The sequence below is a fragment of the Rhinatrema bivittatum genome, chromosome 6 (genome assembly GCF_901001135.1).
Source record: "Rhinatrema bivittatum chromosome 6, aRhiBiv1.1, whole genome shotgun sequence".
Taxonomy (NCBI): Eukaryota; Metazoa; Chordata; class Amphibia; order Gymnophiona; family Rhinatrematidae; genus Rhinatrema; species Rhinatrema bivittatum.
The window spans coordinates 36,746,867-36,761,386 of record NC_042620.1 but is presented as its reverse complement, the minus strand read 5'-3'; the positions used below and the strand labels follow the sequence as shown (position 1 = coordinate 36,761,386).

General features: G+C 41.7%; 1 protein-coding gene across 9 annotated transcripts in view; it reads left to right on the top strand.

The window, feature by feature from the left end:
* The window catches only part of ZNF148 (zinc finger protein 148), a 278,252-nt gene that overhangs the window by 76,090 nt on the left and 187,642 nt on the right, over positions 1–14,520 (top strand). For 5 of the 9 annotated variants that reach the window (XM_029605277.1, XM_029605272.1, XM_029605269.1 and 2 more), the window contains exon 2: positions 9,091–9,442. The exons of the other annotated variants lie outside the window; for them this stretch is intronic. In XM_029605277.1, the coding sequence (XP_029461137.1) occupies positions 9,110–9,442 (333 nt within the window). In that variant the 5' untranslated portion in view covers positions 9,091–9,109. The remainder of the gene's footprint in view (positions 1–9,090; positions 9,443–14,520) is intronic. 9 annotated transcript variants of the gene reach the window in all.

Sequence of the window (14,520 nt, the reverse complement as noted above, 5' to 3'; positions counted from 1 at the left end):
AAGTGAATGCTTGTATTTTGTTTAAAAATGCATCAATAAATAATTTAAAAAAAATCTGGGTGGGAAAAGAGATATTTACCCTAGTTAACGTATATTCTCCTAACTCTGATCAGCGTTCCTTCTTATTTTAGCACTGGATGAGATTTTAATCTCTTATGCGGAGGAGATTTTATTCCTGGGAGGGGATTGCAATCTTACTAGAAATACATGCTATCCTCATTATTGTCGCAGTGGAACTTACTTGATATCTGGCAGCAAAGGTACCCTACATCTTGTGTATATACCCTTTTTTCCACCTCCTCATGGATCATATTCCCATATCGATTACTTTCTCATAGATAAACTGTTACAAAATTGAGTAGTGGGAGCTGGTATAGGAAATATTACCTAGACTGACCACGCGCCCGTTGGGTGGAAGTTTCTTTTCAGGATTTGGATTGTGTTCAATGATTTTGGTGCCTCATTGAAAGCTTACTAAAAGATGATTCTTTTTATGACTCATTATGTGAGCAAATTCAAGAGTATTTCCACCTGCAGGCCCTTGCTTCCCTTTTGCAGCCTTTGATTTGGGACTGTTCCAAAGCTGTCGTATGGGGTCTTTTAATCTCCCGAGCTTCTTATTGCAAAAAAGAAAAGGAACTTAAACATTCCCAGTTGTTAAATGAGATCACATAGTTATCGAGTGCTCATATGTGGACCCAATGCAAATTCACTTTTCGGAAACTATGACTCGGTCAGAGTTACAGTCATTAGATGCTGCTGTGTTGGTCCGTAAACTTGAATTAACTAAACAGGAGTATTTTGAGGGTGGGAATAAGGCCGGCCGCTATTTAGCAAGACATCTGAAAGATCTTCATATTCAGAGCTCTATTGCTAAAGTTAGAACCACGCAGGGGGAAGTGGTTACCAAATCTGCTGATATCCGGTGCTGCTTTACACAGTTTTGCACAAACCTTTATAGTTCAGACAAAACCATAACTGATACTGATATTGATTATATATCTTTCTTCCTTTTCACTTTCTTGTCTTTCTCCCAAGCAACAATGATTTTTGGATTGCCCAGTTAGTACTCTTGAGGTTCTGCAGGTTATTAAGACTTTAAAGGTGGGTAAATCACCAGGATTAGATGGATACTGTAATGGATACTATAAATGCTTCTCCCACATTGTAGCTGCTCCTCTGGCTACTATGTGCAATTCCTTTTAGGAAGGTGGCGCCTTAGATAATTCCAATGTGGCTGGAATCTCAGTTATTGCCAAACCTGGTAGAGATCCCACCCTTTGCGGGTCCTACCGGCCAATCTCACTTATTAATTTGGACCTCAAAATTTGGGCTAGAGTCTTGGCCGAGCACCTGAATATGATTTTACTAGCTTTGGTTCATCATGATCATGTAGGCTTTATTCCCCATTGGTTGGCAGCAGACAGTATCTGTAAAATTATTGATCTGTTATGGTGTGTGTGTGTGTAAAGAGAATGTTCTCACTATACTGCTGTCTTATCGAGGCGGAGAAAGCATTTGATATGGTGCACTGGTCCTTTTTGTTCGAAATACTGCTGAAAATGCAGTTTGGTCCTTTCTTTCTTCAGTGGATTGAGAAATTATATGATTCACCACAAGCTCGCTTGAAGGTTAATGGGGGCTATGGGGAATGCTTTCCAATAGGTCGAGGTATGTGACAGGGGTGCCCACTTTCCCTTTTACTGTTTGCCCTTTTTCTGGAACCTCTTACTACAAGGATCCGCCTCTCTTATCAGATTCAGGGGGTTCAGTTGGGTGACTTGCGGTTCAAGATCTCTTTGGCCTAGATTCATCATTCTGCTATTGATGAGCTGTGGCCAGAAAAGGGACAGGTGGGTGATAGTGTGCAGCCGGCCGCATCACAGCGGTGTGGTCACGCCGCACACTATCGCCCCCATAGTGCACGGGAAAAGGTGGTGTTATTTCCCAGGTGCTGCTGGCGATAATGTATAAAACATTATCACCTGCAGTGCTATCGGGTCCTAACCCCGCCCACACTCCTCCCCTTCCCCTAAATAGCATTTTACCACCGCGATAACAGCCCATCTCACAATAAAGAGTGACACTGTTTATTTGCTGATGATAATCCTTTTCAACCTTACCGACGCATAGTTTTTGTTAGCTGGGGTCTTGGACAAATTGAGCCACTTTAATGTGGTTTCAGGATTTAAAGTTAATTTTAATAAATCCAAAATCTTGAATACTAACTTGGATGAGTCTACTGTTCACAAACTGCACAGGACTTTCCTTTTTGGTAGGCTAAGCCTTCTTTAAAATATCTTGGGGTTCATGTTAGTTCTAATGAGGCAGACTTGTTTACTTTGAATTAAGCACCTCTGGTGAAGGCTTTAGAAACGGACATGGAAAAGTAGAATAGGGAACACTACTCATGGCTGGGTCGCATACCTATTATTAAAATGAATATTCTTCCAAGATTTCTTTGTTTTTAACCCTACCTATATATTTGTTTGTGGTGATTCTGTGCTCTTGGCAGAAGATGATTTTTGACTATATTTGGAAAAGGCGTCCACCTAGAGTTTGTCAGATAATATTGTTTCAACCTAAGAGGCAGGGTAGTTTAGGGGTCCCCAATTTACTATGGTATTATGTGGCCTCCCAGCTTCAGGCACTACCCGATTTTCATAGATCCTGCACTATAAAGCAACAGATATTACTTGAACAGGCACTGATTGGATTGGTGCCTTTATCTGCACTTCCATGACAACCATGCTCCGCTTGGCGTTCTTTAAATTGTTACCCATTAGCCATACAAACATCCTTACAGGTATGGATTCAGTGGAAATCCAGATTGGTTATAATAGCTCCTAGTTTTTTTTATCTTTCACACCTTTTTTCATAATGTGACCTTCCCTATGTGCATACATCCTACAGCGTTTGCTAGTTGGAAGGAACATGGAATAACACAAGTGGATCATTTACTCTGTAACGGTGCACTCATGCTTCCTAGTGATATATCTGCCATATATCATTTGGAGAAGTTGAACTTTTTGGAATATGCTCAAATTATGCATTTTCTCTTGGCACAAAAGAAAGCATCAGCCTTGCGGCAAGGCAAGTCATTGTTTGAAAACTTTTGTGGTCAGGTTGACAAGCTAAAGGGCTTGGTTTCTAAAATTTATAGCCTGCTTAATGGGTGTATATCTGATAAGTTTTCACATACATGTGCATGGGAGGTGGACTTGGGGAATAATTTGAGTGCAGAAGATTGGGATTCAATTTACTCCAGTGCTAGCAAATGTTCAATTTCTGCTAACCTTCAGGGGAATTACTACAAATTATTTCAATGGCATTTGACCCCTGCTCAGCTACATTGCATATGTCTTTCTGTGAGCGATCTATGCTGGAGAAATTGTGGTGCAGTAGGTACCAACATGCATATCTGATGGCACTGTAGCATGATTATACCTTTTTTGGCGACAGATTGGTGATTGGACATCTACTGTTGTGGGGACGGGGAATGTATATGATGCTCGCTACCTTTTGCTTGGTATACCAGCTGAGGGACTCACTAATCACCAACAACAAGTTTGACAACAAATTTTTATTGCAGCTAGGTGCAAGATTGCATTGTTTGGAAGCACTCTGAGGTACCATCTTTTCAGGCTGTAACATGCCGCTTATATAATAATTATCAGTCTGCTTACCTAATAGCTAAACGTCATAATTGTTTAACATCCTTTCAGAAAACTTGGGATCCCTTTGTTAAATGGCAACCTTATTGACCATTGTAAGTATATCTGGGTACTATTTTAATTATAGCGCCTCAGTTTGGAAAGACTGGGTTCTGATTTAGCGTTTAACTATAAACTCTCATGGAGACTCTCCCAGGTTATCTTGTGTAATGCTCATATGTGCCTTTTTCTTTATTTTTTTTTGTTTCTTTTTCTTTTAGATATGTGCAGTAAGGTTTCTGCTTCTACTTTTTGTTGTCAGGTGGATGGGCTTGGGATCAGTATGGACAAATTTTGGATGTCCTTTTGCACTTTTTGGTTATTGTATTGGTTATTTGCACACATACAATAAAAAAAAATAATTGGAAAAAAAATTATAGAGAAAAAAATTACAAAAATATAAGACTGGTTGTTGCCCAGCATAGACTTCTAGGAGTATAGACATGAAACAACCATATATTCATAACCAACCAGCAAAACTCCACAGAGCTCCAAACTCCCAGTCATCACAACATGCATACCACATACACAGACAAAACACAAAAAATAGAGTTCATAAGCTCAAAGGGACTGTAACTTATTTCTCACCTCTGCACCACTTCTTGGCAGGAAGTCACACCCTGGGGGTCTGATCCAAAAAAATAACTCTCCTCATTAATATGTATGGTTTCCTTATAAAAATGCAAAATCCAACCATCATAAAAACACTTTCTGATAAACTAGAGTCCCATATAAGCAGATGCTGGGCAATCACAAAAAGAGAAAAAAATACAGTCCTGCAATATAAATAAAAATAAACACAAAAACAACACAGGAGTAATATTCCTCAAAGATGCTGGTTATGAACACCGAGCCCAACTTGCTTAGCTAAATACTGCCTGGGATAACCACAATAATTTAAATGTAAGCAAAATAGAACAAATTCCAGTGTCTCGAAAAACAAAGCTGCTCCCCTTAAAGTCCCATTGCAAAAAACAGTCAATAATAAAAATTGAAGCACAGTTGAAGGGTAATCAGCTATAACTGCAAGCAAAAGATGCTTATGTATGCGAGCCTAGCAAATAAAAATATATATGCAGGGAAGATCCCTTCTTCACACACAAAACAGAAGGGAAGCATGTTCTCTACAGCTGCTCAGTCAGCGTATAACACTAGCTAAAAAGCTGGGGACAATCAGTGAAAAAAGAACTGAAATATTTAGAAAAAAAACAGTCAGTTCCTTCCCTCAGCATACGTTGGCAGTCAGAAACAAAAGACACTGCAGCATACGTCCTTAGAAATCAGTCACAGTCAACATCTTTGGCAAGACTGACCAATTCAATCAATATGGGCAAGAGAGACAGCAAAATCCAAAGTTCCTATGTAATTTCTGCAGGCTTTGACATAAATAGATCAATATGATCTTTAGGAGTGAGAAGAGTAGACCACCCAGATTGAAAGACTTTCAGCTCTGTGGGAAACAAGACAGAAAATGTAATTCCCATTCGCGTAAGCTCCTTGCAAATTGGATTCAAGGCCATCCGGCTTGCTGATACTTTGGAAGGGTAATCACTGAATAGCAAATGTTTTCTGCCTTCATACTCTAGCGAGTCCTTTTTCTTATACGCCTGCATCAGCTTAGTTTTAACTGTGTAGTTTAATATTCTGGCCACAATTGGTCTAGGATGAGAACCAACCTCTCCAGCTGGTCCAGCTCGATGCATTCGTTGAGCAGTGATTCCGACAGCCAAATTTGAATTAATTGCATTAATTGAGTCTTTTACTGATTCTGGTAGCCCAATAATATGGAGATTCTTTCTCCTACCAAAGTTCTTTTGGTCTTCATTGTGCAAAAAAAGACTCATTCTCCTTCTTTAAGGCCCTCAGCTTGGGTTGCAAGCTGTGTGGATACCATTTCTTGTGCTTCTAGGTCAGTGATGGCCAACCTTTTGAGCTCAGTGTGTCAAAATTCATAAAAAAACCGAGCATAACTCGGGTGGTGTGTCACTTCTAGAAAAATCCATAATTGTGATATTTGTAGCTCTAATTAATAACAAAGTTATAATTTTAATATGTACTGTATTTATTAATAAAGCAAAAACAAATAATTCTTTACCTTACCTGCTTAGTGACTTTTTTGTTGCTGAATTTCATCGGCTAAATCTTCAATTAAAACACTCTCTCCCCCTCCACCCAAACTCTTACTCCCCTGGATTTTCTCATACACACTCATGCTCTCACACTCACTGGCTCCCTCACATACACACACACCCAGGCAGGCTCCCAGTCATTTTCACACCACTCCCGCTCCATCCTCCAGGCAGGCACCAATTCATTCTCACACACACAGACCCCAGGCAGGCACCCATGCATTCACACACATACACCCCCAGGCAGAGTCCCATTCATACACATGCACACACTGAAGGCAGATCCCCCCTCTCTTTTGCCAGCAACCTCAGAACCTCTCTCATTCCTCTGCTGCCACTGTCACTGCTGCCACATGACTACTGGGGATGTTGCTATTCTTGCACATTCCCAAAGATTACATGTGCCAATCACTAAAAAGAATTTTTTTTTTACCTTTGCTGTCTGATCTTTGTTTTCTAATTGGTTGGTCACAGGCTTTTTTTTTTTCCACCTTCCCTTTCTTTTTTTTTTTTTTGCCAATTCCTTTTATATTGTCTTTTTTTCTGTTTCTTTTCTCTTCATCTTCTTCCCTCAAACACACAGTCAGGTTCTCATTCTCACATGCATTACTCTCTCTCACACACAGGCTCTCACTGTCACATGCTGTCTCTCATACAATCATTCATACACACAGGCTCTCACTGGCACACGCTCTCTCTCATACAATCATTCATACACACAGGCTCTCACTGGCACACGCTCTCTCTCATACAATCATTCATACACACAGGCTCTCACTGGCACACGCTCTCTCTCATACAATCATTCATACACACAGGCTCTCACTGGCACTCGCTCTCTCTCATACAATCATTCATACACACAGGCTCTCACTGGCACTCGCTCTCTCTCTCATACAATCATTCATACACACAGGCTCTCACTGGCACATGCTCTCTCTCTCATACAGTCATTCATACACACAGGCTCTCACTGGCACATGCTCTCTCTCATACAGTCATTCATACACACAGTCTCTCACTGGCACATGCTGTCTGACTCACACACACAGGCTCTCTCTCACTCCCACATGCTGTCTTACTCAAGCACATGCAGTCTCTGCAAACATTCAGGTCCTCACACACAATCTCTCAACTCATCTCATACACGCGCGCGCACACACACACACACACACACACACACACACACACACACACACCCCACCCACCCACCCACCCTCCCTCCCTCTACAGACCCTCAGCCTCTCTCTCACCTCTCGGCCTCCTCTTCACGGGTCGCCGCAGGATGGGCTCTGCAGCGGCCCTGCTACCGGGCTTCTTCCTCTTCTCGGGCCGCTGCGACTTGGGATTCGCGGCGGCCCGTAAGCGCAAGCGATGCTCCTCTTCTGCACGCGCTGATGCTTCTCTCCTTCCTGCCCACGCGGCTCCGGCAACGTTTACTTCCGGGGCCGCACAGGAAGGAGGAGGAGCATCAGCGCATTTAAACGCGATCTTTTTCTTTGGGCTGTGGTGACGTGGGCCTGTCGCTGCGCCGCATGCGCCCGGGGGCATTGGGGGGATACTAAAAAAACTAATTTTAAAGGGTTGGCGCAGCTGATAAAAAAAAAAAAAAGGCTCGGCGCAGCCAATTAAAAAAAAAAAATTCGATAGTTCCGAAACACTACGCGTGTCAGCAAAAACGGCTCGGCGTGTCACCTCTGACACGCGTGTCATAGGTTAGCCATCACTATTCTAGGTGCTAGTCCATGTCTGTGATTTTAGTAGTGTTGCTCAGCATCTTCCTGTGGAGTGAAACTTATTCAGTCTATCTTTAACACTCACAGAGACATTTTTGAAAATTTTCTTAATAAGATTCTCTTTAAATTCTAAAAGCGAGTCAGCTTCAGCTGCCATTTTAATCTCGGCCTACTGTGGCTTCTCACGCAGCACCTGTGAAGATTTCAAGGACATATCTTACATTGAGCAAAAATTTTCACTTTCTATGTCAAAAACCAAGTTGGTAAGGGGAAAAAAAAAAAGGAAGGAGGGTAAATAGCAAAATTATTGCCAGCGATCCTGGGAGCAGCAACACTTGCAACCTCTCACCTTGTAACCATAACTGGAAGTCCTATTTCTTTTATTTATAAATCACTTTTCCATAAAATACAAAGTGATGTATAACAATGATATAGTTAAAATAAAAGGCAGAAGTTCATTTCTAAAAAAAGATTTATATAAACTCATTTCCTAACACATGAATGCCTTTAAAAAATAAATAAATAAATCCTACGTACTGAAAACCTGCATTAAGGTAAATATCTGATACACACATTTTGCACTTGTTAATCTCTTTACAACTTATAACAGTTAAAATGTTACTCATATTAACAATGTTAAGGTGTAATGGGGTTGATAAAATAAGATTTTGGAAATGTCTAAAAGAAATATATCACAGCGCTGATTGCCTTCTATTTAGTTGAGCCTTTTCATTTCTTTTAGGATATCATCAGTCTTTTAGTTTTTACCTATTAATGGCAGTGAAAAGTTTTTAGAGGCACAATATCGTTGTTCAGCAGCAGAGATATGCACATAAGTGCTAACGAGACACACCAAATATTGACGAAACAGGATGCATTAAATGCTGCTTCTATTTCCAAAATCTACCAGAATAAAAGAGAGGCATTTTGGGGACAGGGCTTCTAGCTTAGCCAGGTAATGCTGATATTCAGCTCTCCCCAGATATGTTTATCCAAGTAAGTCTGGTCTTGGTACAGAGCAGTTCTTAAAGTTTTACATTGTTGGCATTTGGATTCCAACAGCTATATGAGTGTTTGCTGTTTTTATTCTATTATGATGTTTTAAATTGTACACCGCTTTAGGCAATCTCTGAGACTGGTGAAGCAGTTAAGAGTGACAAATAAATAAATGTATTTGTTTTTGCACTTCTGTTGTAAACAGTTGTCATTGATTTTAATTTTCTCATTTCCATTTTACTAACTCTGTTGCAGTCCTTAAAAAAAACACCTTTGACTTTGTTATTGTAAACTTTATTACCTATGTAAATTAATGCATGAGAACATCTATACTGACAATTTTACTGTTTTTGAAACAAAAGATCACACAAAATTCAGAAATACATTGCAGTAGATTTCCTGTAGTTAAGAATTATAAGTTAATCATAGTACTTATATATGTATTTTATTAAAGAATTTTGTTTTTGAAAAGTGTGTCAGATTAATGGCACTGACTTGTAACTGTTTTCTTTGTAGGTTATTTTTGCACTTAAGTATGAACATTGAAGACAAAATAGACGGAATATTTCTTAAATGTGGCGACACAGACAAAATGCAGTCTTCCAGGGCTATGGTTGTGATGCGTGAATCATCTCATTCCACAGTGTCTGCGGAAAGACAAGAAACAATGCTTGGACCTAGGGCAATACCTCACGAAGACATCCTTAGGACAAATGAAGTATTAAAAGAGCGTGAACTTCGACATCAACAGGAGATGATTTCTCAAGATGAACTCATGGTCCATGAGGAAACTGTAAAAAATGATGAAGAAGAAATGGAAATGCATGACAGGCTTTCTCAGACCCTTCCATATGCAGTTAATCTCCCTGTAAGTGAAAGTTGTGGGAATGTTAATAGAAAGGTTGCATTCTCTGAGGGCAAGCAGGATGGCTGCCCTCCTGTGGGTGACATCTGATGGAGCCCAGCCTGGAACTTCTAGATCTTTGTCTGTGCCTCACTGGTATGAGTGAGATTTGGAAAGCAACCAACAAGGTCGTGTGTGAGGAAACAGCTGGAATAATGACAGTAGCTGAGAAAGAAAAATGGACTTTTGGCCTGTAAAAATGACAGTTGCTACTGTGTATTCAATGCATAAATTTCGATTTCGCCAGCAAATCTGACATGAGAAATCAGAAGTATTAGCATAAAGATAAAATAAGTATACTAACCATTAAGGAAGCAGTATACAAATAGTCTATTGGTGTTTATGTTTAGGGGAGGGGAGAGCTTAAAAACTTGCAGCTCAGCAAAAAGCTGAGCTCTGCCAATACTGTACTTCTGTGTAAGTTCTGCACAGTTTCTCAGAAGTCTCCCTAATAAAGAACATCTGTATTTCAACTATCAGTGTTTATTCTTGTGTGGGGACAGCACCCATAACACTGGGCATGCAACTATACCACATGAGGGGCCCCATCAGTCTATTTTTTTTTTCTGTGGAACCCATGGTCTCAGTTCTCACTCTTCTTCTATTTGTGTCCTTTCTTGGGATTAAAAATTGCAAGATCATTTGATGTGGTGCCCCGCATTTTTGTTTAATCTTCATTGTAATTCCCTAGGTAGGTTTTTCAATGTTTTTTCTAAGTTTCCATTCCGTCTCTGTGCCTTGATTTTGCTTCCCTTGTTTTCTGGCTAGCCATGGACAAGCAGAGAAGTAGCTTCCAGTGGTGCCCTCGGTGTTTCAGGATTACAACTATCAAGGATCCTTATAACGTATCCTGTGCCCAGGAGCATCACATGACATCTGGAGATGTCACCTGTGTGGACCTCAAAAAAGTGACTTTCTAGGTTGGAGCTGATGGTGGAGCACTTCGGGTACCAGAGGACAAATGCAATGACATCGATTAACCCAGGAGCTATATTGGACGCTGGTGATACATTGACATCGAAGGAGCATTCAACTTCCTTGATGTTGCACATTCGCAGGGGCCTGAGAGATGAGCCATTGCTTTTCTCTTCCTGTTTGAAGAAGATGTCGGGTTCTGCTTCTCTAACACTGGTATCGCGTTCCAATGCTAGGTACTAAGTGAAAGCAAAGAAGTACAGGCATCAATCTCCAACAGTGCTTGATGTCAGGAGCAGGGATTGTCCAGCAAGCGCTGAGAACTCTCTAAGCAGTCCCATGAAGAGGAGAGCTCGTCCACACCGAAGGCCTGGGAACCACATCAGGGATCTTGGTGTCAGCCACCAGTACACCTCTCAGCTCCCTAGAAGACATAGCCACTCCTCTTACTTCTCAGTTTGTATTGGCATCAGCTATCTTTGAGGAGGAGCTGGACTAAAAGATACATCAGGCCTCGACAAGGCACTGCAAGGTCTTGGTGTTCTGGCTTTGAGAACTTTAGGACCAGCACGAGCCAATGTCAAGCTACTGCTCGAGTCCCTACAGCTTTTCTGGTGGTCTTGCACCAGTTTGGTTCTCGGAAGGGACTTGGGGGTCAATGACAGCTGCCCCAATGGTAATCTCCAGTCCATCAGGGAGGAAGCTTCTGCGAGATGCTGGAGTTCCTTGAGTTCCAGGCCCAAGTAGACTAATGAACCCCTCTCTGAGGACTGCTAGATGGGCACACTCTGGGTTTTCATTACTGGCCTACCAGTTAAAGTCTGACTCCAAACTTTCTTGGGGATATGGTTATAGATCCGATGATGCCTCTGACAAAAAAGTATAGATGGGTCTCCCCCCCGACCCCTCTTCTCTCCCAGAGAAAAGGAAGTCTCTCCTGAGGATTTCTGCTTCACTGATTTCATTAGATGAGTGGCAGAGATTGATTGGTACTTGTGACTGACCACTGTTTGAGACAGAATGGTGGGCTCGATGGACCTTGTTCTGATCCAGCATGGCACTACTTATGTTCTTATGGGACAATTCAGTTTGATTTGCTGATAGAGGATAAGAAAGAAACAAGATGCTGGACATTCTCCAGTTCTTGGAGCTCCCTAAGGATATCATGGCAGTCTTATTTCACGAATTTCTTCAGGAGGTACAGATAAGGATGTCGGAGAACCCCCTCATAAGAACATAAGATATGCCTTACTGGGTCAGACCAAGGGTCTATAAGCCCAATATCCTGTTTCCAACAGTGGCCAATCCAAGTCACAAGTACCTGGCAAGTACCCTGCCAAAAAGATGATTTTTCTCATCCAGAAGTCTCTTGGATTTGGAAAGAGGCAGCTACCACACCAAACTGTAGTGGGCAAATCCACTCTTGGAAGACTATAAGGACTAAGACCTATTCCCTAGTTGCCCCCAAGGATGGATTCTGGAACCCTGTTTTGGGGCGTGCTAAATGTACTGGAGAAGGTACAGAGAAGGTTGACCTAAATGATAAAGGGGAATGGAACAGCTCCCCTATGAGGAAAGGCTGAAGAGGTTAGGGCTGTTCAGCTTGGAGAAGAGATGGCTGAGGGGGGGATATGATAGAAGTGTTTAAAATCATGAGAGGTCTTGAACGAGTGGATGTGAATTGGTTATTTACACTTTCGGATAATAGAAGGACTAGGGGGCACTCCATGAAGTTAGCAAGAAGCACATTTAAAACTAATGGAGAAAATTCTTTTTCACTCAACGCACAATTAAGCTCTGAAATTTGTTGCCAGAGGATGTGGTTAGTGCATTTAGTATACCTGGATTTAAAAAAGTTTTGGATAAGTTCTTGGAGGAGAAGTCCATTAACTGCTATTAATCACGTTGACTTAGGGAATGGCCTCTGCTCCTACTGGCATCAGTAGCATGGGATCTTCTTAGTGTTTGGGTACTTGCCAGGTTCTTGTAGCCTGGTTTGGCCACTGTTGGAAACAGGATGCTGGACTTGATGGGCCCTTGGTCTGACCCAGTATGGCAATTTCTTATGTTCTTATGCCTGCATACCTTCCTGCCAGCTCTTAATGGTCAGCACTTGCTGAGCCTATTGAAGCAGATGCAGGGGTTGGCTGAGCATCTTCTTCAGAAGCAGCACAATACCCTCTAGTCACTGGTGGGTAAAGGGAATTGAGTGCAGAAAACACATGGTCCATTCAACCATTGATGTTTTCAAAACAACATCCAAAGTTTCTGCTGTGGGAATTGGTGCCCGCAGACTTGCCTGCCTGTAGGCCTCAGACCTCTGACCTGAGGTTCAGGAAATATGTGCAGATGTGCCATGCACTGGAGAAAAGTTTTTCAGAGAGAGAGAGTTAAGGAAGCAGTAACACAGATATGTGAACACTGTACAACCCTTCAGCAGCTTTCCACTGGTACTCTGGACCCATCCCCCTCTTCCAGGAGGTACTCAAGAAGGGGATTGGGATTATACTCCCAAGTATTTTCTGATTTCAAAGAAAACAGGAGGACTCTGTCCTGTCTTAAACGTAAGGGCCTTGAACAAATTTTAAAAAAGAGAACAGTTCAATATGGTTTCCCTGTGCACCTTGATTCCCTTTCTTCAAAAAGGGAACTGTATATGCTTCTAGATCTCAAGGATGCTTACACCCATGTTGAAATGTTTCCCCATTGCAGGAAATATTTCAGATTCATTAAAGGAGACTGTTACTTCCAGTACTGCATGTTGTCTTTGGGCCTAGCGTCAGCCTCCCTGTGTCTTCACCAAATGTCTTGCCGTAGTGGCGGTGGAACAGTGCAGACTGGGGGGGCGGGTGCATGTGTATCCCTGTCTGGACAGTTGTCTGGTCAAGAGCTCATCAAAGGCGGTTGCCACAGAATTGATGCATAAGACATCCAGGTATTGCAGTTACTATGGTTCGTCATCAGCTACCCCAAATCCCACTTGAACCCATCAGAGTTATTGAAGCTCTGCTGGACACAACTTGGATGAAAGCCTTCCTTCCGCAACAGAGGCTATCACTGTGATGTCTGCAGTGGACAGGATCCAAATGAGTCAGCAGACATCAGCATGGGACATCTTGAGAATGTTGGACCTTATCGTATTACCTGTACATGGAACGTCCTTGGCATGTCTCCACATAAAGAGCCCAGTGGACCACAGTGGCTACAAGCCACTCAAGATCTGTGTTATAGTGTCCAGGAACTCCCTGGCCTGGTGGCAGGACAATTCCAATCTGACCAAAGGTATACCCATCCATATTTCTTCGATCGAAATTGTCCTCACCATGGATGTGTCTAACCTGGATTTTGGAGCTCATGTAAAGGAGTTCTGTACCCATGGTCTCTGTTCTGCTCAGGAGAAGCTTCATCAGATAAACTTCCTAGAGCTGAGGGCAATTCTGTATGCTCTAAACACTTTCAGAGCTTGATTATCCAACAAAATAGTCCTGATCCAAATGGACAACCAAGTTGCTGTGTTCTGTATCAACAAGCAAGACAGTACAGGATTGTTCCTCCTGTGTCAGGAGACTGTCCAATTGTGAGACAGGGCCATCCCTCCTAAGAAATAGTTTGCAGAGCCAAGTATCTGTCTGGCGTGGAGAATGTCCTGGCAGGCAGGTTGAGTCAAATCCTGGAACCACACAAATGGTCATGGACTGAAGTGTAGCAGCAAAGCAGACTGGGGAAGTAATAATGATCCAAAAAAAAAAACAAAAAAACACCCTTCACCCCTTATATTCTGCAGTTCAGTTGTATGAAAGGAATAAAAAGACCTCGGAAAAACGATGCTATGGCTATAAAAAGCCCAAAGGCATCTTGCGTCAATCATAGGTCAGAAAACTTCCATTCTATCTTTTTTTCTATTTCTTAGTGAATGCTGTAACTGTAACATACACAATTTACTCATTTTTGTGAGCCTCTTAACTATAATATCGCAATAGCAACAGACATTCAGTTCTTCCTGTAAAAAAAACAGTAAAGCAGTATGTAAAAAATACAAGGAAAAAGCTAATCTGATTTCTTAAGCTGCAATAGTTTTAAACTCAGTTCAGCATTTCTGGGAAAATCAATTGGTTTAAGCAGTATGT